At 42.6% G+C, this 27564-nt stretch overlaps 1 protein-coding gene across 10 annotated transcripts in view; it reads left to right on the top strand.

The window, feature by feature from the left end:
* Window positions 1-26149, top strand: part of plekha5 (pleckstrin homology domain containing, family A member 5) — an 82442-nt gene extending 56293 nt beyond the window's left edge. For 3 of the 10 annotated variants that reach the window (XM_080475395.1, XM_080475393.1, XM_080475396.1), the window contains 18 exons: window positions 214-314; window positions 2343-2458; window positions 4205-4699; window positions 6738-7218; window positions 8231-8314; window positions 13935-13997; window positions 14088-14168; window positions 14863-15012; window positions 15127-15228; window positions 15996-16151; window positions 18468-18591; window positions 19060-19175; window positions 20247-20462; window positions 20560-20721; window positions 21200-21333; window positions 22393-22535; window positions 24035-24119; window positions 24918-26149. In XM_080475395.1, coding sequence (XP_080331521.1) covers window positions 214-314; window positions 2343-2458; window positions 4205-4699; window positions 6738-7218; window positions 8231-8314; window positions 13935-13997; window positions 14088-14168; window positions 14863-15012; window positions 15127-15228; window positions 15996-16151; window positions 18468-18591; window positions 19060-19175; window positions 20247-20462; window positions 20560-20721; window positions 21200-21333; window positions 22393-22535; window positions 24035-24119; window positions 24918-24987 — 2879 coding nt within the window. In that variant the 3' untranslated portion in view covers window positions 24988-26149. Of the gene's footprint in view, window positions 1-213; window positions 315-2342; window positions 2459-4204; window positions 4700-6737; window positions 7219-8230; window positions 8315-8975; window positions 9096-10068; window positions 10123-10967; window positions 11049-13934; window positions 13998-14087; window positions 14169-14862; window positions 15013-15126; window positions 15229-15995; window positions 16152-18467; window positions 18592-19059; window positions 19176-20246; window positions 20463-20559; window positions 20722-21199; window positions 21334-22392; window positions 22536-24034; window positions 24138-24917 lie in introns of those variants that run through there. The other 7 variants (XM_080475388.1, XM_080475394.1, XM_080475389.1 and 4 more) reach the window with 6 other exon arrangements.
* Window positions 26150-27564: the final 1415 nt, after the last annotated feature.

Raw genomic sequence — 27564 nt, 5'->3', positions numbered from 1 at the left:
TAGCTACAAACGACATTGAGGCAGTGCACATCTTCTCCACTGATTTTACTCATCTGAGAAAAAGAAAAACCCTGTATTTTAGCTCCGCTCCCTCGTAGTCTGTGTGCTTTGCCTCTAAATTCCTGTTTACATAGTAATAGGCATAATCACAGTAACATTAACTGAATAAAATGGCCCCTTATATTTTGTGCTGTCGGTTTTTTTTCTCTGCAGATGAAAAGGAGGAGGGGATACTTGGCAGCATCCTCCTGCCAAGCTTTTACGTGTCCATGTTGTCTGTGGATGACCATGTTAATAGAAAATACGCCTTTAAGGTCAGTGCACGTTGTAGTTTCTTTGAAACGTAGTTTGACTGCACAGTGTTTGGTTTAGTGCTCATAAAACACAAAAATGGAAAAACAAATCAATATCCACATTAAAGAAAAAAGATGTAAAATGAAGGTTGGAGAGATAAATACATGAGTCTTCCTCAGCTAGTGTTTTTTTTTTGTTTGTTTTTTGCTGTGTTGACTCTTTCAATTCCACGGTGCTTCACGAGAAACAGTTTCTCCGTTTACTTTGTTACTTTAGAAAAACTGTTCATCGATTATAAGTTTATAAAACCTTAGTAGCAAGTTGCTTATGGAAAGAGACTGAAGCGCTTGTCATATGTCAAGGCAGCCGTCAGCGGTGCAGCATCAGAGCACTGCGATACTCATGCTGCTTCATAAAGCCTAAGTTACAAGACAACAGGCATACTTTATGGGATTTTGATTTGCACAGTATTTGACTGCGGGTTCTTCATAAACCCTGAGAGACAACAGCAGCAGGACAACAGCGTTGCCCTGCCAAGCACAGCCGAGCACAGACGCCCAGGAGTCTGCTCAAGGTCTCTGAAACCACACGGCCCACTTCTTTTCCAGCTTGCATTCAGACTGAAGCGAGACGAGAGAAACACAAGAGCAGGACAGAACCTCTTCAGTTTGAACGATTCACTTTGGACGGGAATGAATTTTGACTGCATATTGGTTTTTTTGGGTTTTTTTTTTTCTCTTTCTCTTGTTGTTGTGACCCAAACGACCATGTCATTAAAAGTTCTCAGATGCTCTCAGTTGTTGTGAGGCAATTGACGAAATGACATGGCTGGTTTTGTTGTTTACATTTTGGTAAACAGGATATTGAGGTCACTCACTAAACATTCTGTCCCTCTCTTTTTGTGTCTGGCTTTAAAAATACATCGGCTTGTGGGTCACGAGTGAGCAGACCTGCAGTGGAACAATGTGTTTTGTCGTACAGTACACACGGTAAGTCCCACTGTCCTACCACTACTGTGGACGATTTATCACCCCGATCTGGTGGTATGCATGAAATTGAGGTGACTCAAGGAGTTGATTTATCGATGAGGCACAGATGGCCTGGACTATTTACAACTCGCCGTTACTTGGAAAGAAAAATACATGAAGTCACACATTGTTACCGAGAAAAGACGTGTCTTTTGAGAAACATTATTTCACCTGAAAATAATGGTCATATAGTAATTTCAATTAAAAAAAAAAAAAAAAAAATGTATTGCAGCGTTATTTGGGAAGCAGGAAATATATTTTAACCAAATATTACTTTGCCCATATTGTGCATAATATTTTGGTAGTTTTAAAATATTATATTGGCTAATTTGTTTTGAAAGCAAGCCAGAAGAGTTTGCATAGGCCAAGGATAAATTTCCTGACCAAATATCACAAGATTTGATAATACTTCTAAATGACGGCAATTTTACAAAGACACTTGAACATGTCTGTATGTAGATCTTGGTTGTTTCTTCCTCATATTTAGTTGTCGGTACACCCTATGGTGTCCTCAGCCCATTCCTTGCACAGATCTCCTGCATTGCATGTTTCACTGCAGCTATCGTTTCTCTCATGGTCCGGATCCACCGGCTCCGCCCATAAACCTCCATCCACACTGGTCTTTTAAAAACATGATGAGAACAGCTTATGAACCACATCCAGCACCTGTAGCTGTCTTATCAATCCCCCGGTGTGACCGTGTCACGTTCTTCCTGTACACCTGGTGTCTAACTGGCTCAGTTGGGTCGACATGGACGTTTCTCCTGTTTTTAAAGCTCGCCTGCGGTTGATATGCAGAACTTGGCATAACATACAGGATGACCCTGATTTTTGTCAGACATGTTTCATGTTTTCAACGATATAAAGGCTGTTTTATAAAGCCCATTTCTTATTCTGGCCATATTTAGGGAGCGTATTGTGAGAGGAGTACTGTAAATGTCCTTCATCTTGCCTTTTTGTTTTTGTCTTCTCCTTTCAGGTAACGCTTCATGCCCTTGATCCTGTCCGTTTTCAAAACAGGCCACACATCCCAACATGCGGACGTACTATTTTTGCACTGACACAGCCAAAGAGATGGAGTCTTGGATGAAAGTAATGACGGATGCTGCACTTGTGCATTCAGAGCCAGTCAAAAGGTTTGTGAGAGCTTCACTAATGTGAACATTGCTGCCTCGTGGGTAATTTCACTCGTAAATGGAGGGAGGAAAAAAAAAACCCTCTGAGGACATTTTTTAACTCATGTGCTAATAACTCTGCCTCTGTGCTAGTAACTCTGTTACTCTGAGTTCTCTCCTTCTGCCAATGTACTGGAAGCGAGTGATTTTTAAAATGCCCCTTTTAATCCCGCTCATGTCTTTGACAAATACCTACTTTTGACATCTCTGGTCTCGGGGGGTTTCTTGAAGAAGCCACAATTTTCTATCTTTCACATTATACCATTTTTTTTGTTATATAAAAACTCCCAGAGTAATGGAGACAAGAATGCTGTGGTCCTGTCTGTTCTCCTGGTGCTGTGGGACGAGGAGGTGTTGTGCACAGCTGCACCGGCTGATCAGGATGACTGAGTCGTCAGGATTTAGTTTTCTTTTTCTTTTTTTAAACTGCGTTAAATGTCTGTCATTTGGCAGCCCGCCTTCTAATGCCCTTCTTTGACATGGGTGAGCAGAGGCGTAATGGTAAAGCACTGTGTAATTACACAGAGCAGTAGTGCTTGAAATCATCTAAATGGCCCTGTTAAATGGGACCGTTTGATGCCGCTATAAGGCTATTTAGTATCACCGCTCTGTATCTGTCAAGACCAAAAGGTGTCTTCATTTCAACCATCGTTATTCTTCTTTCGGCCATTTGTCCACTTTTGAGCACGGCTAAATGACCTTCCATCAGGCTTGATATTTGCTCTGAGGGAGTCACAGGAAGCTGGAGAAGACGTTACATGACCAGTGCAGCTATTTGGAAGTATACAAGTGGAAACTGTGAAGGAATGCCTTGTCTGCGGCTCTCTTGTTGGTAACCCAGTGAGCCACGCTACTGAGGGGAATTTGCCTAACTTTGAAGTTGTGACCTTGAGTCTGCCTTAGGTTAAGGGGTAGAGGTGTCCATTACCGCTGCATCCGTCCCTCGGGACCACTGAGTGTTAGACGGGTCTTTTCGGAAGGAGGGTACAAATGGATTACTGGGGGCTGCACGCCACCTTTCAGACGTGCCTCAACAAAGGCTGTGTTTTATTGGAAATATCTGATTTCCTTTTACATGCCTGGGTTTCTCTGGCAGCTGGAAATAACATTGTGCACTCCGCTCTATTATTTCACACTTTTTAGTTTTGTTTCAAAGCCGTCTCCAATATTGGAGCTCACAGGGGAAGTGCTTTAGGTCATCCAAAGTATTGATTCATTCACTGTGATTACGAACATTTAAGTATTTTTTTCCATCATATTCAGCACATGAAACTTGCAAAAAGTCTTGTGTGTAACATGTTTTGCGTTCAGCTTGGATCAATTGGAGATTGGATGGAATGCGGACTCCCCAAAAGCACAAAGTGAAATGTGACACCATGGCATTCAACATGTATCTGGAGGGAGTTTTCCAACATATTTAACAAAAAAATTTATAATTAAAACACGATTTGGAAAATGATCAGTTACAAAGCTGGGAGAAAAAGAAAACCCAAGAGGTTTCGAAAAGATTACAAGGGTACAAAACTGAAAATATCTTCCAAGTACAGATAAAAGTTGTAGGTGAGGAAATTCCTCCCTCCAAAATAACTGCAGCATCTTAAAGGCTGAGCCAATAAAAAACACAAAAGTTTCATCACGAGAGAGGTGATCCTCTGTTTTTGTTGTCTTGAGCTGATTTCTCAAATATTTTCTCAATGTCTTTCGTAGGTTGGACAAGTTAAAAGTGGAGCAATGCGGACCGCAAGAGATCAACCATGTGCCCAATAACAGGCTGCCGCTCACGCAGCCAGAAATCCAGAACAATGAGCGCAACCGTGAAGTCGACCGCGAGCGCGCTGCAGCAATCACTTCCGCCACGGACGAGGAGGAGAGGAAGCTGCGGGACGCTGAGCGCTACGGCTTCCAGAAGGATGGGGCAGAGCGTGAGCGCCCACTCACCAAAATCAACAGTCTGAAACTGCAGCCGGCTCAGGCTGCAGCCATCAAGGCCAACGTGACCTCGTCGCAGCCTGTGACAGAAACTGACGGCCCCCAGCTCAATGGATCCGGGGAGCAAGGTCTGTCTGATGGAACCGGGGGTCCTGCCCAGCAAAGTCCTGCCCACGAGCAGGACCGCAGTCTGAGCAGGACCAGCTCCATGCAGCAGCTGGAGCAGTGGGTTCGCACACAGAGAGGACGCAACCAGGATGATGACACCAGAAGGTTGGTTTGACGATGTTCTAGTAATATCGCTTCAATTATTAATCGTTATTATCTAGTGGTGGCTTAGAGGTTAGAGAAGTGGACTTTGGATCAGGACTTGGCAGGTCGAAGTCTCACAGATGACGGGTCACCACTGTGGCTCTCTGAGCAAGACCCTCGACCCCCCCCCCCCCCCCCCCCCCCCCATCAGCTCCCAAACTGTGGCAGCACCACCACTGCGAGCATGTACAGTGAAGGTTTACTATGAACAGGACGGATTGAATGCAGCGAAGGGATTTCCCCAAAGGGATTCATTTACTATGCTTTAAAAAACAGAAAGTATTATAAATTAAAAGAGGCCACAAATTCTGTGGGTTCTTCAGGCAGGTCTTTCCAAAGCTAAAAAGGCATTGAATGGAAAAAAACAAAAAACTTGGTCACCTTTAGTTTTCAAACTTCAACAACCTCAACTTCACCGTATATTTTACTAGTTTTGATGCCAGGATTCAAACCAACGCAGGTCCCCCACGATCAACTGTAAAGACGCAGTCATGTTGTATCCGTTTCAGTTGTGTGTTCGCTGCAAGAGAAAACATCAATTCTGACATCCTATTTTGGCAACAAGACATGCAGCTGAACTAAATTGAGTGAGATGTAGAAGTGCTGACTCGTCTTTTTTTGGGAAAGAGGGATTTTCCTGGAGTTTCGGAATGCTCATATTCAGTTTATATGCAAACTATGGTTTTCCAAACCTTCTTATTGGTGCTCCTCCTAGCTGCCGGTCACTGAACTTGATGGGAGAATCCAGTTTTTAATTGGTTCGGATTAAACAGGCTTGTTTATCTGTCTGGCCGTCAGATTCTCTCTTCGTCTGTTTATTTGTCCGTCACTTGATCCTCCCCAGCCTTGGATTCAGGTTTGACACCGCCATGGCTGCCTGCCTCTGCTCACTTCTTGATTAGGTTTATTTTGGGAGTTGGGTACGCACACCCAGTTTGTGCGAGACGTGAATATAAAAATATCATTGATAAGGCTTCTTTCATGTTGGTGTTCTGTCATAACGGCACGCATTCCTTCCTGTTTTTCTCTTTCAACACTCTCCTCCTGTCATTACGTGCATATCCGGCAGACTGATGTTTAGTTTCCACGCAGTCACATGCCTGTTTTGCGATGCGGCTGTACGAGGTTTGACAGACCCAGCGAATGTTCTAGCCCTGATGTGTCGGCGGCCTAATAAGAAGCTTCTCTTCATGCCGGCTGTACTGACTTTGAACCCACTGAGGAAGAGGAGTTTTTTTTGTTTTTTTTGTGTTTTTTTTAACTTTTTAGTGTCACTGAACTGAAGGCACACAAAAAAAAAAGCAGCAATACTCACCATGCTTTGGTAAATTTGTTTCAAGTTTTGTTTGGATGTAATCAGGGCTCCACACTCTGTAGTTGTAAAACCCTTCCAGCTGAGGAATAAGCAAAGTTAAATTTAGAATCACACAGGCAAATCAAAAGTTAAAACATGATGTAGCTTTGATACATAAATTGATCAAAATCAAGAATTAAGTGTTTATTTTCTTCCCTGTGAAATATTCCCTTCTTTTCTTGCAAACAACCCCTTCTATGATGTCAACCTGCCTTAAATGAACAGTTCCTTCATTATTGTTAGAAAATGAGTTGTTTCTTACTTTACAAACGATTTATTATCCATGAAGCAAAGTTTCACCCTTTTTTTTAATGTACAATTATTAAATTGTTGTACCTGCCAGATTAGAAATAATAATGAAATAAAACAGGATTTAAATAAATACATTTTTATATATTTCCTCCTACAGATTTTCTCGTCATTGTTTTATAATAAAGTTTGTATTTGTTTAAGGTATTTGGTCGCTTTGCTCCTTTTTCTGATTTTGTGTTGCCATCTTTTAATTTTACACTTCGTACCATTGTGAAACAGATCAAGAGAAGAATAGTTAATACTAATGTTAATTAAAACGATTTCAAACACCATGTAGTTCTTCGAGGATCAAATGAATAAAATCTCCTTCTCTCATCTACATTTTTCCCCCAGCATCACATCGTACCAGACGCTTCCCAGAAACATGCCAAGCCACCGGGTACCTTACATGCCTCACTATGGAGACGGCTACCGCAGCATGCCCAGGAATAGCATGGCGCAGAGGGACAGCATCTGCAGCATGTCGCCGTCTTTGTATGACCAGGCACTGGGTCCCGCGATGGCGGACAAGCGCCACTCCATGCGCGATGACACCATGTGGCAGCTGTACGAGTGGCAGCAGAGACAGGCCTACAGCAGGCACTCGGGCCTCTACAGCAATATGGCCAGTCCCAAAACCATGATCAATCTGTCGGAGCACGCTGCTCCAAGCCACTCCATCCCCCCCTCGCCCTCGCACGGCTCCCTCTCGATGTACGGCGGCTACTCGCCAATGCGATCTTACAACATTGGCAGCGCTCACTCTGAGGTGTCCTCCCCGGTTTACAGAAGAGACCTGAGCATCGACAGGCGGCACCGGCCACATGTCAACAAGGTCAGTTTGGACACTCAATAGTCTGCCCACCATGGAGACAATAGTTGTCATCGTCTGATCGCTTCATTGTTCATATCTTTAAAAAATGAGCATTAGATGTTATAATTTAATATCACGACATGCTGTCAAAATGGAATTTATCATTGTACTGTATGGGTACTTTTTTTTTTTTAAAGCTGGATATGGCCTGATTTCAACCTCTCTTCACAATACATTGCACTGGTCATAGGCCTTATGTCTAAACTCAAATTCATTCACTCTGCATACAGCTTGTAGGTACTGCAGGTACACATCTTTACAGATATTTATTGGTTGAAGAGCGATATTCCCATAAACGAGACAGTGGATCTTTGGATATTCCAATAAGGGTGCTCTTTAGCATAGGATTAATGTATGGCTTGTGATCTTACACTTTTAAGTGTTTTGTCTTTTCTGCTGATGAACGAGCCTTCATCGCTGTAAAAAGAATCTCCAATGAGAAGAACATATTTCATCCCTCCATTCTCTCCAGCAAGGTGCACCCCTTGGCACAATAGAAAAAAGAAAGAAAAAAAGATCCTCATGACTTTTTAAATTTCAACTTTAAATGATTTGAACAGCAGGGGGGGGGAAAGGCTAATGAAATCATTTCAAAACCAACCTTATCTTTTACCCACAATGAAAAAGTAATATCTCTTCAGCCACAAGGTCTATTTAATGAATTCTTTGTCAAAATGAAGTGGCATCGGTTGCTGAAATGACTACATTGGTTGTGGAATTTGTCCATTTTTGTGGTTGTGTTAAATCGGCCTTGTTATTCTTGTATATGAGATTCCTCTGTTTAATGAATGTATTTTTGCGATAATAGCATTATCTTAAGTTTTACGTTTCAATCGACCCTCCAGTAGGCGGAGCCTCATTTGATTCAGGTTAACAATTCAAGCGGTTGTGTGTATAAATGAATGATAAAGCTATGCTGTTGGTAGTGATGAATGATATCCTGTCTGTGTTTGACACGTACATTGTCCTGCAGTATGCCTACCCCCCTGATAGGAGGTCTATGCCTGCTGGGATCCCAGTCCAGACCATCAATGCCCAGTCTCTTCAAGGCAAAACAGTAAGTCCTCCTCATGTCCGTCCATCCTCCAACTGCTCAGATTCAAGTTACTATGAGATTGAAATGCTTGAGACGCCTTACAGTTGAGATCCAGACCGTTTGACTGGATTTCTTTGAAAGACCTAATTCATAATGCTACCTTTCCTCCCCATTTCTCCACTCCCCCGCTTTCGGTCCTTCCTTTCCTTCTAAGGCGTTATGACAGAACGTTTCGAGGCAGATTTAGGCAGACCTCTGATGTATGTTCCAGGCGGTAGGATTTAGGGTATGTGCACTTCAGGAGCTCCTTAGACTCGCTTCACATCTGTGGAGACTTAAAAAGCCTGTCACTCACAGCTCTCTAAGCCAGATCAGGAATTTCTGTCAGAGCCATACACGATCGTGGAGCTGGTGAAGTGAACTGGATGATTCCTGCACCAAACTGTGCTTCTGTTTTGCCTGGACCTAAAGAGTTTTTGCATGCCACTCACAGACTGCTCACCGGATAATCTCACGGTCCTAAACTGCATGAAAACCCAATACCAGGTTAATAACTGTTCACCTATTGGGAACCTGACACCTCTAAATCTCCTTTCCTGGTGTGCTCTCTCCTCTCCCCTCTCACTCCCCGTGCTGTGTGTCCCCGTCTCGCTGTGGCTGTGTGTCCCTCCCTCCCTTGCAGCCTGAGGAACTGACTTTGCTGCTGATAAAGCTGCGGCGGCAGCAGGCAGAGCTAAACAGTATCCGGGAGCACACTGTAGCACAGCTTATGCAACTAAACATGGATGTCGACAACCCAAAGGTCAGGCCCCCCCCCCGAGACATCTCTGCAGGCCTATATGTTAGCGTGTGGTGTGTATGCCATCTTTACCCACTTCCATCATCCATCTTGATCGGGAGGATTGGCTTGGTCTTCACACATGGCTGATTCAAGGGGGAAGCACTGCTCTGGGCATTTTGTTCATAAAGGACAGGATATTGGCTTCAAGTTGTCTTTTTATTGCATTTAAAAACAAACTACATGAATTGTTTGCTGGATGATATGTAATCGTACAGTCGGCGCTGGACCTCATTCTGTCCATCAGATTGTTACGTTAACGTCGATTTACTCGAGTTTGCAGCTGATTGAGTAATTTATATCCACAAAGTATCCAGACAGATGTTGGCCGGAAATGAAACTTAAAGCCATTGATGAGCTTAAAAAGTGACTGAGTAAAGAGGTTAAGGCCATTGGCATACATAAATGTTAATTTAGGAGTTTTGTAGTTAGTCTCTTTTAAGACGCCCAGCTTCAGATTTGATGATGTAGGTCAACCATCCCTAAGGTGGACAGTCTCACCCTGTTTTTACCCCCCGACTGCACCATTTATTTAAGGTGTCCTTTTCCCAGTAAAGCCTCTGATGGTTATTCTGATGGTTACGGATTCCCATTCCCTGCTGTGCGGTGGTTTTAGAGTATTCTCAGTATTGCGTGTTTTTCACCTGCATTTATTCAGGACATGCATGTGGCCATTATGGAGCTTAAATCTTTCATGAACTTCAGTGCATTTGCTCTGTTAATAGCACACCTTGGTACCCGACCCATTTCCTTCACCTTGACTCATCCTGCTTTTTCTTCTCTGGGCTTTTCTTTGGGTACAAGACATACCTTTGCCACTGCACAAGTATGAGAGTGAAACTTTCAGCTAAGAAAAAAAAAAAAAGAAGTCTTTTTTCCATTTGTCTCACTTTATTCTTGCTTTTTCTTTTTTCTTCTTCGCTGCTGCTGCCGCTAGAACGACATTCTCTCTCATCACCTCCAAAGGAACCTCTTGTATTTGGACAATCAGGTGGGGTAATGCATGAATGCATGCCCTGTCTCCTCATGAGCAGAGTCAATTTAATGCCTTGCTATTCCTGTGGTAATCAGTCTGCTGTTTTAGTGTTTTCACGTCTGATGAGTAGCTATTAAATCAAAGATTTATGTATTTCCAGAGAGGGACATATGGAAAGTATGAGCCAGTGTCATGTACAGCGAGCTAGACTGTAGTGCATTAACCCAATATCTGCTGATTGCTCTGTTTTCTATCGTTTCACTTGAACTTTGTCTACAAAGGGAAGCATGTATTATATCATTAAACTTTTACTTGCTTGGTAAGAAATTTGAACCTTCATTTCTAGATCTATTTTTTATTGCTCTGAAACCTTTGAGAGTTTAAGTAAGGGCGCTTAAGCACTGTACTACTGTGCACAATAACACCTTTCTGTTAAATATTACTGCAGAGCTCTCCTCGTATCCATGCAACCTTTAAAAAAAAAAATATATATATATATATATATCACTGTTTATCTGTACTCAAATGGTTGAATCTTTTAATGTTTACCAGCCAGGTCTATTTACTCCACATTTCTTGCTATATTTGCCCCACTGTGGCACAGCAAGTTTACGCAGTAGTAATAAGAAAGAAATGTTAGAGCCTTGAACAACAATGTCTTCCTGGTCCTGTTTGTCAGCGTCTCTTCTGCCTGTATCTCTCACTGTCCGTCCTGGATGCACATGTTTATGTCTGTCAGTGGCTCATGAAAGAAAGCGAGCGAGTACGGCGTAATCACATTGTGGCTGTTGTCTCAGAAGTGAAGCACTGCTGTAAACTTTCTGACACTTGCTATATTGCTCCTTTCCAAACTCGACTAGATGAAGGAAAATGATCCTTTAATCGTCATGACTCACTCTTTGATTGAGAACTCTGCCCCAAGGCCTCAACTTTACCAGCAAGTAAGGCCAGCCAAAGGTTTTGCCTCGCCTCATCCTCACCAGTTGCTGTTGTCCTTTTGGTCTGTTTTTGTTTGTTTGTTTGTTTGTTTTTTAATTGCAATGCTCTTTCCTTCGATGTCCAAGTCCCAATGGCATCTTGAGACTGGTATCCCTGTATCGTTTGTATTGCGAGCACCTTCTCATCCATCGCTTTTGACTGTTTCCTCCTATTATGAGAAGTCATGCTCACATGGCCATGACTTCAAAAGAGTAGTATGATGTTTGTATGCTCTCACTGTCAATTATCTCTCCCATTCAATCTTGTGTGATTTTTCACGAGACTGTGCAGAATGCATTTTCTCTCATTAGCTGAGCCACATGAAGTTGGCAAGTCGACTCTGATTAGTGCGAGTTGTCAGTAGAGTTCATTACAGAGAGATTTCTTTGAGGCCAGCGGGAGATTGTGGGAGAAATTCCTTAAACGGATGTTTATGTGCACCTTTAAATATTCCTGATGTTGTGTGTTGGTCCAAGAATATAACTTAATCTCCCACATAAGGCTTATGTCTGTTTTTTTATTGAGATACTTTGTCAGTCAGTCAAACAATGTTCAGATGCTAGGATTAAAGGACCTGACACACTTGAGAATCAGTCACTGAAATTCTTATCTGTCTAAAACAAGCAGAGAGGCACACAGATGAAGCTGAAACCAGTCATTTTCTGGGCAATCTCCCTCTTCCTGTTTACCTGTCTTCACTCTTTCCCCTCCACTTCCTCTTCTCATCCTGCTGATGGAGAGGATAATCGGTCCCGCTTGAGTGTGACGATCGCTTTGACATGACTTTGCCACTTTTGTGACGCCTCTGAAGGTGTAAAAGTGCCGCCGAAGACCGCCAACATTCACGCCTTCACCCATCCATTGGCATATCAGCTCGGCAACAGCTGCATTCCCACCTGTTCAGCTGTCAGAAGTCTGTCTCCCTCCTGCTCCTCCTCGTACTCTTCCTCCTCCCCCACGTTACTCGTAGCCCATACCACACAACCCCGCAGTGAAGCTGTGGCAGAGTCTGCATGCTCTGTGTGGAATGCTGTGTGGTTTTCCAGTCCCACCTGCTTTGACTGTACTAAGTGGTGAAAAAGGTGTAAAGAGAAGTGTGTGTGTCTGAACGAGTGCAGGGGTGAGAGTGCACTGTTGGATTGTGAGAAGTCTGAACGTATTCAAACAGTGACTCATTTTTTGTGCTGTTTTGTTAATGCAGATGTGAACATTGATTCAGGTCTATGAGGTTGAAGTGCCGACTCTTTGCTTCAAGGGCTAATTCGAGTGCAGGACGATCAACTTCAACATGCTTTTCAACTAACGCGAGCAAGGAAGGCCAAGCTGAAATGTTACCTGACACACGATAGGGCCATGTGCGTCACTTTTGTGAGGACCACACTGAAAGCTCTAAAAGCAAGTAGAAGTGGTGGCTCTGGTAGCGTCGTCAGGGAAGACGCATTGTGTTCTGGGCTTTAGGGGGTTCTCGCATGCGAGTAGGGGCCAGATTGCATTCAGTGCAGGCCAAAAGGTAGACTTCATTCATTGTAGTTTGTGTGGTTGACGTTCACATCTACTTTTGCCCACACCAACTGGTATAGTGTCGTGTTTCCATGACTACTGAGCATATCAACATGGGTGGGCCATCTCTACGTGGCTACCACCAAACGTAGGCACTAAGACAGGAGTGCGGCAGGCTTTAGTTGCACTGGTTACTCAATGTGAAATCTTTAAATGAATGCTTTGGTATGGAAAAAAACGTGATGCACTGCACACACCAGGTTATGGTATCATTCTGCATTAATCAATAGGAGACTTTAAGACGGATTTTAAGGGCTTCATCAGAGGTTGTTATTGATGTACGACTAACTGTTATATGCCATTTCACACTGATGCTACAATGCATGTGTGCATCATAGAACTTGTGTTCAATTAAATAAATGGACCTTAAACGCAACTTGTTGGAACTAAAACTGGCGTGTGGGAAAGCACCTTGAAGGATACACATGAGCCAACAAGTTTGCAGGGTTGGCACTTTCACTTCATAGCCACTGTATCAAATCACAATCAGGATGTCTACAAACAAAACACTACAGGAATATTTCACTGCTGTAAAAGATGTAGTCGGGGTTTATATTCTGTTTGATTTAGAAGCAAGACTGTAAACTGGAAACATGGGATCCAATGCAGCTGAAACAAGTTCCCCCCTAGAAGCATTGTGGTAGATGAGTGGTATGTATATCAGTGAAAGGAACATTGAGTTTTTTCTGAATTGTGTTGTTAAATCAAAAGTATGAATTAGCGAAGTGCCTGTCATACTGTACATCAGGAGAGTTTAAAAACAAAAAGTAGCAGTTATATGTATTTCCAGCATTACTACTTTAAATGAAGAGGATATCTGTGGCTGTTTTTTTTTTGTTTGTTTTTTTTAAATATATTTTCAAGGATGATTTGCTCCTAACACAGCACACACATAGACTTTGGTTTAATTAGCAGCAGTTCATGTGCTGGAGAAAACACCGGTATTGGACTTCTGCGCTGACTTGAGAGTTTAGTAAGAGAGATCGTTTCGCATGCCATCCCACTTGCGTTTCCAAAAAGACCACAGCATCGTGCTGATGGAGACAAACGACTGTAAATGATGAAACACTTGAGAATCATCCGCCGAGGCCTTGTTGAGACTGGCTAGTCTGCCGCTGCTGGTTTAGTGGCGTAGATCATCCGATTCAGTTAAATATGAGTTTATTCTCAAGGATAAACCTTTTGGCTCGGTGAGAGAGCTTCATTATGACACTGCATTAGATCTCCAGATTCTTGCCTGTATGTGCAGATCTGGTGTCTCTTGTCTGATGTTCTGTCTTTCTTGGCAGTTGAGTCCAGAAGACTACCGGGAAGCAGCCTACACATGTATGCCAGAGGAAGTGGACATTGATGTGAGTTTACCATTGACCGCTGGCTTTGCGGCGATGCTCTGTTGGACTGCGCACAACAGGGGTCACGACTCTTTTCTCATGTCTCTGCAGACTAAACTGAGCAGGCTGTGCGAGCAGGATAAACTGGTGAGGACGCAGGATGACAAACTTCAGCAACTGTACAGAGAAAAGGTGAGAAAAGGCAACACATTCGCCATCATTAAAGGCTGACTCAAAAGAGTCTGTTCAATGTTGATAAACACGTGGTGCCATGCAGAGAGTAAAGAATTGTAAATGTAACACGAGAAAACTTAAAGATGAGGAACATTTGAAATGGCTGTGATACGATACGACTTCTCTCTTTCGGACTATCTGCCGACCTTTTTGTAATAGTGGTTGTTGTGTAGTGATGTATGCACACTGAGAAAACTCAGTTAGCAACACCTTGCTGCAATTCTAATGCTTTGTGTTGGATGTACTTTATTGAAGTTATAATAAGTATGAACAGCTGAAAAAATGCTTTTTAAGAAGTAAAAATGAAACCATATCAAACTATTTTTCTGGTTAGTTGACAGGAAATTGTGGAGTGAATACTGAAATTGTTGCTGTATTGTTTATTACTGCAGATTAAATGCATATCATTCAAAATAAGTATTTTTATAGTATTCTATTGAGGCGCTTGATTTTGATCTTATTTTTGAGCTTTTATAGCTCACAAAATCACCCAATTGGGCCGGACACTGACATAAAACGGGTTAAATCAAGATTACCAGAGGCCAGGAATTTAGATATTCGAGTATGACTTTGTCAAAGTTAACTGATTTGTACTTTTATTTTACCAATTGACTTTCTGAGTGTGTCTTTGATATGTTGCGTGTTGGTTCAGCACACTCTGGAGACAGCACTTCTGTCAGCCAGCCAGGAGATTGAGATGGGCTCCGATAACCCGGCCGCCTTGCAGAGCGTCATCCAGCAGAGAGACTTGCTCCAGAGCGGCCTCCTCAGCACCTGCAGGGAGCTGTCCAGAGTCACCACTGTGAGTCACACAGAGATGTCACACTCACTCTTATCTCCTCAGGAGTACGAATGAGACGAGTTTCTGTTCTTGTCATTTACAAAGTGCGTCGTTCTCTGTCTCTCGCTCACACAGGAGATGGAGCGGTCGTTGAGGGAGTACGACAGGCTGGAGGGAGACGTGGCTCTGGCTAAGGGCAACCTGCTGGAGCAGCTGGAGGCACTTGGTAGCCCTCAGGTACAAAGACTTCCAGGCCTTCTGTTAATCGGGCAACACTTCCGCTGTCTAAGCCTGACATTGTGTGAGAGCTCTGCTTGTCATGGACTACATACACTGCAGAGCTTCAAAGAAAGCACCTTGTCAACCTTTTGTAGACACTTTTTGACTTTGAGGTGGGGGGAAAAACTCCCCAAGTTTTGTGCTCCGGTTCCCCGAGCTGAGTGTGGGTAGAGGCAAAAGAGAGATCAAAGCAGCACTGTGAGTGATTGATGACTGTAGTGATGATAGAGCGGGTCTTAATTAAGTTGTTTTATCTTGTCCTTCATCGGGGAGGAACTGTAGAGACGGAGGGAATCTGCCCTAACCGTTATTCCTGACTGAGTCAGTGTTAACTCAGAAGCGGGAAGTCTGAGGGCCAGCAGGGAGGCTGGCCATCCTCTTCTTCAGAACCTCTCTCACAAAGACGAACCTGTCATCAACTAGAGAAGATAATTACATGTCCACTTCTCTTGCTCCTCTACTCTCCCTTCAACCTGTCTTTGTTCACTTTAACTACAACCCTCCTCTCCGCTTTGCTGATCAGGCTCTGCCGCTTGTATTTCTCACAGACATTCGGAGCCTGAACACATCCAGGATGTGTGTGCCCCGACTGCACTCCTTGGCAAACACATAAATTATGCCTTTTTACTACTGCACACACCCATTTTGTTTCTGCGTCTTGCTCTCTTCTCTTGCGTGTCAAAGTTGGATGTTTGCACACGCATGTGTTTCTGTGTACGGCCCAGACGGAGCCTCCCAGCCCGCAACATGTCCACATCCAGAAGGAGCTGTGGAGGATTCAAGATGTGATGGAGGCCCTGAATAAACACAAAGCACAGAGAACTGCTGTGGATGGGATGGGCTTCTATGGGCCGAAGGCTAACTTCAGTCAGCACAACGAGGTAAGACACCAAGAAGAGGGATAAACCAAACAGCACACACTCTCATACAGTTTAAAAAGTGCTGGAACAATAGGTCTCACTGTGTTCAGGTTAAACCCTTCTTGTGTTGCATGTTGTTGACAAACTGCTGTGCCATGTTTTGGTCCTGGGTCCCATGTCACGAAACAGGTTTAGTGGAAAGAGTCCGGTAACCATGAAGTGAGAGAAACTCATTTCGGATCACATGCGTTTTTTTATAATGTTTTCTTTTTTTTTTTTTTACCAGTAACTGGAAATGCATTCAAATTCAATCTTGTGTTCGATATTTACTGAACCATCCTCATCCGTTCTGTGGATGCGGATGTGTCCTCCGGTGACGTGCTCAATTTCCTGCACCGTCTTCCTGCAGGAAATAATTAGTTTGAACGTTTCCATTAACTTTCTCCCTTTTAGTGTTGTGACTCATGTTATGAAAAGATAGGTTCAAAAGAAATGAACTTTGTCGAGTTGTTTTGTTGCTCGTTGCCATGATGCGTTGTTGTAGCGGGGCTCAGTTAATGTGAGGCTTTTAATAGAGTGAGCTCGCTCAGAGTTGAATAAAAGAGATTTATTCAAGTTTATTGACGCTGAAAACTCAAGATTTCAAAAACGGACTGAGTTTATTAAACATAATTTGTGAAACTGTCACACGCTCTGAGTTTTATTGTTTTGAGGCTGAATTGTTTGGACGAAGCCATGGATCAACGTGAACATGACAATTAGCGTATCATATTGTAATTGTCAAGATTGAAAGTTCAATATACATCCAAAACAAGATTTCTAGCTTTACACCACATTGTCCTCAATAGTGTTGAAGGTTAAATAGGCTTTATAGTTCGAGACAAATTTTCTGTGGTGGTAGCAGGGCAAAATGCAGAATCCCAAGAAATATGGCAATTTGAAGGTCGGATAACTGATTCCAGCAGAAGGAACTCTCACTTTGTTTAAAAAAAAAAAAAAAAAAAAGTTTCAGTGCCAGACCCTGCTGGTTTCATTGATATATCTGCATTGCAGAGCTTCTTTGACGTGACGTTTCTCCCTCACATCCTGTGTCTTGGTCATTTTGGTGACAATTTAAAGTAAAAACATAATACATATTGTGTCTTTAATACATTAATGAATTGATGGAAAATTAATTAGAAAAGTGTTGGTAACCGCTCACCTTTGTGAATCATTCATCAACCAATAAAGCTTCGATGAATTGGGCTTGTTGAATTTACAAAATGTTTTCATTTTTTTTTTTTTCCTATTAAAGTGTCTTAAATACATCGAAACAGTGATATATATAAATCTTGCCGGCTTTTACACCGGAACATAACATGCAGAAGCTAAAATCCATGTTTTCAAGATTTTCAGTAATAGATAAAAGTAATTACTCACTGCATTTCCTGCATTTGTGTCGAGGATGATTACCTCATTTCAGCAGCTCTGCTCAGAGACAGTTTGAGTGCTTGTTTCCGCAGGAATGTGTCGATCCAGCAGTAACCCCTCTTGGGGCAGTTTTTCTGGCTAATCAGCTGGTTGGGCCTGAACTACTCTGCCAAATGGCTGTCGCCCTGAGCCTGCATGGTGGCACCATGTGTCACATTGCTTCCTGTCCTGTCATACCCTGTATAATCCCCAGGAGGAGGACTCTGTACCCCCACGGCCACCCCTGCCCCAGTCCTATGAGCCCAACTCCCCTACCGTGCCCCCTATGCCCTCTCATGCCGGTGCGCGACCTTCATCACTCCACAGGCCAGAGGACAGGAAGGCCAATCACAGGAATAGCACGCACAGCGTAAGCTCGTTGACCCGTTGACCTCTCGGTTGACCCCGCCCTCAGCTGTGCCATCGCATGTTATCGCTCCATGTGATGAGTTCCACTTTGATTTTGAAAGACGATTCCCGTCTTTTGGACACTTTTTATTTGCTCCATATCCATTTATTTATTAGTTTCTCATACCTCATTGTTGTTTCTTTGCTGTTGGTTTTTCTCAGTTGGTTTTGCTGAAACCTGATTTATGTGTCTTTTCTATGTTTGGAATGAATTGGTTTCTGTTTCTTACCGAGTAGCACTTTTTTATCATTTTGTTGTTGTCTGTATATTGAACCATGTCATTTTTTATTTTTCTTTCGATTAAAACTGTTACATTTTAATGTGCATTTCATATTACATAATTTCACAGGAACCCCCCCCCCCCAAACAAAATGTATGTGTGTCTTTCAGTGTGTTGTCCTGTCAGAAAGAAATGACTTTATTTCTCAGTCAGTGTGTGAAAAGTTCACATGTTGACTTTACCCTTTATTTCTAAACAGCAGGGCCCGGACTACAGGCTGTATAAGAGCGAACCAGAACTCACCACAGTGGCAGAAGTGGACGAGAGCAATGGAGAGGATCGATCGGAGCACCCATCCGACAGAGACCACGCTGGAAACAAAGGTGCATGAGATTTGGTGAAGAAATGACCAAGTGATTTCATGTCACAGTTTCTGAAAATCACCCCTCCGGCACACGTTACTTTCGATGGTAATCGTGGGATTTTAGTCACGGTGGTTGGTGCTCCTTCCTCCGAAGCTTTAATCTGAATTAATGTATCATAAAGTAACTTGCATGGCAACCATCATTTGTACGGCTGTTGCCATGGATACACTTCCACCTGTTTTAATTCACAGTGCATAAATCCCAATAACACTCGCATGGTTGAAATGTGTGTCCGTGCTGAGATTACTTGCTAAGTTTCTTTCTAATCTTTAAAACGTTCAGACACGATTCCATCGGGGACAAGGAAATGTTACGTAATTTGTTGCAATAGTTTGTCTTATATGAGGACAAAAACAATTATATTAAATGACTGCATATTCTGAGAATTAAACCTCTTCCTTGCCTTTTCGTTCCATTTCTTGCAAGGGATGTCCTACCCAGTTGGTATTGTCCCGCCCAGAACCAAATCCCCAGTACCTGAATCCTCTTCCATAGCGTCATACGTCACCTTGAGGAAGGGCAAGAAGCTTGACCCCAGGACGGTAAGGCCACCGTAAATTCTTTCAACCATTTGTAGATTTAAAAACAAAATTCCTATTGCCCTACAACTCAATGTCTAATGTGTGAACTGGAAAGTCTTATTTTTCTTGAGCTGCTTCAGTTCCTCTCTTTACTGGTTGCTTTGCGTTTGAAGCTGCTGGTTGGCAGTAAACACACGACCAGGGTGTGACTCATGCTCTCAAACCAGCCACTTATAAAACAGATGCCAACCTTGGTTTAGACCGTTTCCAGTCTCAAACATTATCAACTTAAATATACCAACCGTGTCATTAGTGCACCACACTGTAGGGTGTGTCCTTTTTGGTAAGTCCACATGAGGAAAGATGGGCATACGACGAGAATGAAACCAAGGCAGAGTCATACTTCATAGTACATGATACTGTAGCAGTACATGCCACAGGCCTCTACATTTCATGTAAGGTCCTAAAATACCAGCTTCTTAACAAAATGGATGGCGAATACTTCTGCTTCCAGCTCTGGGGTCCACATCTGTTTGCCTGCCAGCATGGCACAAACCTGAAAATGAGCATCTTCTCATCAGTTCACTTCACATCATCCTCCTCTCCTGCTCAGACTTTATCCAGCCCCTGGCCTCTCTTGAGTGCACCCATGCCATCCAGCTGGAGCATGGGAGCATGCAGCAGAGAGTTTGTTTAGATTCTTTTTTTTTCTCATTAAAAAGGAATTTCACAATCATTACTGTGTGCATTGAGTCAAACTATGTTAATAGGGGCAACATGTTTTTGTTTTTTTTTTCTTTTTGTGCAGGAGTAGTACAGATTGTTTAGATTGCTTTCAATGGTATCAAGTTTTCACAGTAATTGCTGCATCATGACAGCGAGCTCCACCACTCTTGGTAATTCACCCCCAATGAGCAGCAGAAGTGAGGTTGTGCAAAGTGAAAGTAGCATTTATGTGGTGGCGATGAGTCTCTTGGCAACATCACTAAAGTATTATAAGATTATACAAATGCTGTGTGTTTGTTTGTGTCCATATTCATGGCTGTGTGGTGTTTTTTTTTTTTTTTTTTTTTTTGTGCCAATGGCGAGCAGGAGCGACCGCGCAGTGCGGTGGAGCAGCAGCTGTGTGCGCCAGAGAGCAGCCGGCCCCGGATGAGTGTGGAGGAGCAGCTGGAGAGGATCCGACGCCACCAGCAGGGTGCACTCAGGGAGAAGAAAAAAGGCCTCAGCATCCGAGGCGGCAGCCAGGAGAACACACCCTCTCGCAGTCACTCGTTCACTAAAGAAAACCATTTCCGCAACGTACAGGTATAAGATGACGGCCACAGGCGTGAGCGTGACGTTGGAGTGAAATGCTGGAGTCCTGTCATGTCTGATGTCTGTTTTGTTCTTGTGAACTCTTTAGTCTCAAATGAGGCGCAGAGATGATGTGATCAGCTTTGACATCCAGGAGCTGGAGGCTTCCCTTAGACAGCAGGAGGTGGTGAGGGAGCACGAGACCCCTGCAGAGGAGATTGCCCGTCTCAAGGAGACCTCACAGGCTGACCACTTCAATGTGGACCGCGAGGTGAGGAGCGGCAGGTGGCTGTCACTCATCGGTGCTGGAGGGGGGGGTTTATTGTTGGAGTCCATTTATTTTGAGATTTCTTTTCCTCTAGAGCAACAAGGATTGGAGATTCGTTGTGATGTAAAAACAAGTCAGTTTGAAAGATTTATCTGTGAAAAGTTAGAGTGAAACTGAAGCGATGCAGCTGTTGATGGTTCATAAAGATTCTCGTCAGCTCATTCAGCTATAAAATGAGAATATAGAGGGAAATCATATGGAGTGCTTCACATAATTTAATTGTGATAATCTTGTCTTCTTTAACATAACTCCTCAAGAAAAGTAGTGAACCAGCTGTTTTTGCTGATTGTAGTTCAATCGACGGCTTCGTTTTCATTCATTGATGCTGTATTCATTCCGCTAAAGACCCACTTTTCCTTTGTGGTCCATTCAGTTTTATAAACTGCACTATGTCGGTTATTTTCTGTTTGTGTCTCATCAGCTTTCTGTGCCTGACAAAGTGCTGATTCCAGAGCGTTACATTGAATCAGACCCCGAGGAGGCTCTGAGTCCTGAGCAGGAGGCTGATAAGCAGAGGAAAGTGGACCGCATCAAGGCCCTCATCGCCAAAAACAGGTAAACACGCAGCCAACTCAATGTTTTGATTCAGTTGTATTTATGAAGCACCAATAACAACAACAACACTAATAGAAATAGGGGGGGGGGGGGGGTTGTTCAGATGTTTTTTTTTTGTGTCGATCAGATGTTTTTGTTTGCATGAGTTGGGTTGAGGGTGAACTTGAAGCTCCACAACCAGAGATTATGGAATCTACAGCGAGGAGAGAGACACATAAAGTTCATGAACTATAAAGGTGACATATAAATGTAAGGCGAGCGCAACAAGACAAGGAGCTCAGTGCATTAAAATATGTCTCCCTGCAGTACAAACCTATAGCAGCTTAACTAGAGGATGGGTCAGGGGAACTGAGCCCTAACTATGAAATTTACTTAATAGGACCGGTTAAGGCCTGAGGACTGTGTTTAGCACCCTGGACTGAAACTGAGAGCCGTTTCCAAAAGAGAAGAGCCTGAAAGCTGAAAGCCAGCACGTCTTCTGATGGAATAATATGCTACTGATGGCTCTTAAAGACTTAATGAATATTTGAATCAAAGATTTTTAAATTGCATTCTAGTTTCCATAGAAATCCAATAAAGAGAAACCAATATGATAGTGATAAGATCGCTCCTGCTGGTTCCTGTCGGCACGCTCAGCGGTGACACGCTGATTACCGTCTTTATCAGTGACTATTAGCACGGACGGGTCTGCTCAGGCTTTTGATTATTAGAAAAGGATCACAGTGAAACTTCACCGTAAATGTCAGACATGAAGTTCATCCCAGAAGTGCGGCGCGGAATATCACCGTAAATGGCTTAAAATGGGCATCAATGTCTGCCTGCTTTTTCCGTGCAGATCAGTGCCTCCGAGATGCAGAGGAGCATGTTTCACATCCCTCAGTCTCTGTGACATTTACTTGTAAATGTCACTCTTTGAATTGATTGGAAAGCACGGGCTTGTTTTCGGCTACTTGCGTCAAAAACATTGCTTTTGATTAAAGTTGTGCAATGTGTCTTCCTGAAACTCTGTGTGTGTGTGTGTGTGTGTGTGTGTATGTGTATGTGTGTCTTTGCTCCCAGCATGCAGAATGTGCTTCCCAGTTTGGCTCTAAGCCCAGAGGAGGAGACCGAAGAGGAGGTTACCGTACAAGAGAAAGAGAAGATGATTAATATCTCCTACGAGCTGGCAGCGGAGGCCTCCAAACGCAGCAAGCTGGTTGCAGGTACATCTCTAAAAAGGGAAACGGAAATGCTGTGATCATCAAACTTGAAGTTACATTTGTTCCTACAAGATTTATAGCACCACTTTCAACTGAACACATAAAAAAAAAAATCTACTGGATGATTTATCAGCTTTATAATCTGCTGTGGTGAAGTTTTCTTTAAGGTGACCTGCTGATTATTAATAATGGTTTTAACACTAACCTCTTTATTGATAGAGCACACGTACAAGCAAAGGGATTTCACATAAAACAAAAGAAGCTTCAAAATTCAGTTTTTTTAATAAGTGAAGCATGTATGTACATAGTTCAATGAAAAATTGGAATGATCTGCCAGCAAGTCTCAGATGAAGGGCAACATTAGGTTCAATGTTACTGTACCATTAAATAAAAGCATCGACATGACCCAACACGCAATAGCGACAAATATCAGACAACTTGGTGTCCTCCAAAATACGAATATAATATAAATTCTAATAAACCCCTAGCTGCATCGACACTGACTACTTAACAGCAGAAAGATAATTTAACTCGATTATACAGCATAGTCACAAAGCTAAGCCAGCATAATGAGAGTCTGGCCCCTTTTCTTAAATCCGTAGTTCAGGATGACACCAAAAGGTCATGAAGTGGTTTTAGCCCTGCCATTAATCTCATTATCATGACTAAATTCCGCAATCTGTGGGTGGGAGCGGGGCTGTTTCTTGTCTGACCCGGGTTAGATTCTGACACCTCGGGCCTGTGCGTGAGGTAAAGGGGTTAATTGGCAGGTCCCGGGATCGTGAAAAGGTTTATTCATATCCACTGATATCTCAGAGTGGAATTTAAGGAGATTGTTGTCTGTGAAGGGAGGAGAGAGTGTTAAGTTCAATCCGAGAAATGCATGTGATAAAACTAAAGCCAGTTAATTGGAAGTGTGCATGCGTGTCTCGGTGCTTTCTTACAATGATGTATTGTGAAAAAAATAGGAGGAGGAACACTTTTTAGGAGTAAAGTTTAAAAAAAAAAAGTACTCCAAGTTGCAAGAAACAATCTTTTCGTCTAATATATTTTAATATGACCTTTAAAAAGAGAAAAATGCCAAATGAGAAAAGCACGGCTGCTGGTTTGAACATTTTCTTGGGGCTTGAGACACTCGTTCTCAGCTTTAGTGAACAAACTGTCTGAGCTCCCGGGACGCAGCTTTAATGTGGTCACTCACGTCTCCGCCCTCAATCTGAAATTACCAACAAGAATGCAATGAGCCAAAACTGCAGACGTCGGGCTGAGGACGGACTGGACGCCACAAATCAACCCAACAGTGTCATGACTGAACTCTCACTTTTAATAGATCAACATATATCCTCCTCCTATTTTTCTTTATTCAATTTTTTTTTTAGATGTAGATCTAATATGCTCTCGTAGTCTCTTCTTCATTTCACTGACTTGAGTATTTATTCCTGTTGTTACTTTGTCACTGTGCGTGTGCTCGTGTTGCTCACCATGTTGCCGTCTCGTTGCAGTGAAAAGCCTGTCATCCTCTTCCCCACCCCTTCCACAGTCTCCCACCACCACACCCCCTCAACTCACTGACGGCTCTCACTTCATGTGTGTGTAGTAACACCAGTAAGGGCTCTCATCAACCTGTTTCTCGCCATACTAAAGTGTCACTAAAGTATCGTCAGTCTTTTAATTTGAGTGTGTCTGTGGGTGAAACCAAGCATGGCCGAATGAAGGATGGATTTAATTCATTGGTGTGTAACAGCTATGATGAGTCTGCATGTCTTTTTGTCTGTTGATCCACATTTTGTTTCTCATGTTTTTGACATTTCTCATGATCTCTATATTCAGATGATCCAGTCTGGCGTACAGTAAAAAAAAAAAAGTACGCTTGTTAGTTTTTGTGTGATATAAGTACACAGATCAAAAACTATAATCCTGAATCACTGGGACTTCTTAGGTGTCGACAGTCCGCTTTGAATGTTAATGTGGTGGTTTTTAAAGTGTGGGGTGGATCAAAGAGCTGCTATGAGGGGCTAAGAGGGGATTTCGTTTTAAAAAAAGAAACACAATGTATTTTTAAGACTAATTAAAGTGATGACATAAGCATCAATGCCAAATCGTAAGTGTTTAAAGATTTACCGTTTATTTCACAATCAGAATCATCTGACGAGTAAGAGAAAAGTATTGGTCTATGGATTCCAACTGCTGTTATATAATACCTTATAATGTAACAAAAAACGTAAGGAAATCTGACATTTAACCGATTTTTATTAAATGGTGTAGCATGTGCAGCGTGAGAGTTATGGGGGGGGCGCTCTCCCCCCCACACTTTGAAAACCTCTGCGTTAAGAGTGTGTTTGGACTCCTGCCCTGACTGTCAACTCTTGTCTTGTCCTCCTTCAGCCCAGGCCTTGGCCTCAGTGAAAACCTACACATGAAGGAAACCGTGTGGGAGTCTGGGAGCAGCTGCTGAGGAGCTCCCCTCAAAGATCAGCACAAGGCCGCGGCCTACAGAGTGAAACTGCCCCCACACACACACACACACACACACACACACACACACACACACACACACACACACACACACACACACACACACACACACACACACACACACACACACACACACACACACACACACACACACACCCACACTTGCAGGGGTCTTGACCTCTGCCCTCTGTACGCTCACTGTGACATCTTCACCTCCTTTGCCACTAACAACACACTTTTGTGACACCTCGCTGTTATTGTTCACTTCGGGTTGCCCCACCTTGGGAGACAGTATGTGCCGTCACACTCGGTACGTTCGCAGTTTTATTTTCAGCTTGTAAAAGGAATTTATATTCATTTTTAATATTTTATTTGGATTTTAATGTCTGTGTGTACATAAAGGAGACTAACAGAGCCTGAGCTCTCTATGTGATCGAGTATTTTGGGCCATTTTTTTTCCATTAATGTTCAATCACTCTTCAAAACGATGTTTCCACCGACTTTTACTTCAGTTCAGAGAGTTGTATTTTTCAGACGATGGCCAATGAGCAGTTCATCATATTTATTCATTTATCGTAAAGAACTCATACCCAAACAGAAGACGAGTAGATAAGAGACTAATAACCCTCCACTATATGAAAGGAGAAGCCTCTTTATTGCTGCAGACTCAAGTTATTTGTCATTTTTCACATTTCTGGGTCATGTCATCTAAAAATGGGATCTGCAGTATACGGCGCTTTATTGCCAAAACATATGTGAATGTTCTGACTTGAGTCACTCTATACTGTCTTTTTTTTAACGCTGAGAGATATATTTAAACTGAGAGAAGGAAGAGAAAAAAAAAGTTTGATTATATTTTATGACATGCTGGTTTGAAGCCCTGGATCTAAAATAAGAAAAAGCATTAGCACGTGTAAAGAGCAATAAAAAAAAAAAAATTTAAAAAAGCCTTTTGTGAATCCCAACGAATAATTTTGTGCGTGTACAAAGTGTAATTATAAGAGGTTTACTGTGTATATAATGTACATGGTAAAGCTGGATGGGAGGATGTGTCCCATATATGGTTACATAATAGGTTTGATTTGCAAATGTTCATATCCCATCTGTTTTATATCATGTTAAATAAATGTTGCTGTTCTTAACATGTGGTTGTGTTCTTTGTCACCAGTGTGTCCACTTTGTGGGAAGAGATAACGTTGAGACACGTTCTTTGCGTCGATCAAGTCGCTATTAAGCAATTTTAACATATTATTCATTTCATGAGGAGGAAAATCACTTTAACCATGTTTGAACCAAATTTTACAAATTACACTGTGATTACTTCATTATTAAGTGCGTCGTCGGGTAAAAAACAAACCTAATCTGTTCAATAAACTCGGTCAAGTGTACTTAATGTGTGTATTCAAGAACAAATACAGTCACTTTAGTTGCACTCATTAAAAGTAAACTCAAAGTTATATTTTAACTGCATTGTCAATAGCAGTCATTCATTTAAATTCATTTCTATGAAATTTCTACATTCAAAGCACATTTCACACATACACGATAAAGTAGATTGTATAGATTATACAGGTTAGATTATTCACCTGTTCAGGCTGCGTAAACAAATATAGATTAAAAGCAGATTTATTGTCTTTAAAGTAAAAACTGGGGGAAAGGTATGACATTTTTGTTAGTTCTCCCCTGACATGGCCCTGTGGTAGTACCTATGACATTTGTGTGGCCCTCACACTGATTGGTTACCTGTCCCTGACTTCTACCATCAGTACAAGTCATCCTTCACTTCTTCTATAACCACTTCACACAACTTAAGTATTGTTAGGTCGAGTCTCTTCTCACTGACACCAGTCCGTAATAAAAGACAAGTCACACCTCTGGGCTATTACCTGACCATGAGATGTGATGAGAGCCACAACTGGGAAACCATGCAAACCCCACACAGGACGGCCCTGCTCGGTGGCAAACCCATGTCTTCTACACAAGTTTTCTCAGTATACAGCAATGTTCCCATTCCTGTTCCCAGGGGAGCCTCACCCTACATGTTCCAGATGTTTTCATGGTTTTTCTGCACACATGATTTTAGTGAAGTGGATCCTGCGAAACAGACCGATTCATTTGAATCAGGTGTTAAACCAGAGAGACGTATGAACCATGCCGTCAATGGCTCCCACAGGACTGAGGCTGTCAGATACTGAACGACAATATGAGGAGAAGCTTGGTTCAAATATCAATGTTAACTCAGGCCGGTGAACCAGAATGCCGAGGAGCAAGTGGGGATCTTGGTCATAAATTATTAACTCGCATTCACTTGGTAGCATTTCCTGAGCAGTGCAGACCACTTTAAATGTTGGACTGTAGCTCCACCTAGTGTTCACTCTGCTGCTGCAGCAGCCACAACACCCTCACCTCCATTTTTTTAGGGTCACAGGATACAACCCCAGCAAACTGGGCAATGGCAATGTCAATGGTCCTTCACAGGGAAACACAGAGGGACGGACAGTCAACCTCACCTGTATGTCTTTGGTCTGAGAAATCTACATTCTGGTTCTTTGATTTG

The sequence above is a fragment of the Lipophrys pholis genome (assembly GCF_963383615.2).
Source record: "Lipophrys pholis genome assembly, chromosome: 11".
Taxonomy (NCBI): Eukaryota; Metazoa; Chordata; class Actinopteri; order Blenniiformes; family Blenniidae; genus Lipophrys; species Lipophrys pholis.
Note: the sequence above shows the minus strand (reverse complement) of the source record. Positions and strands in the feature narration are given on the sequence as shown.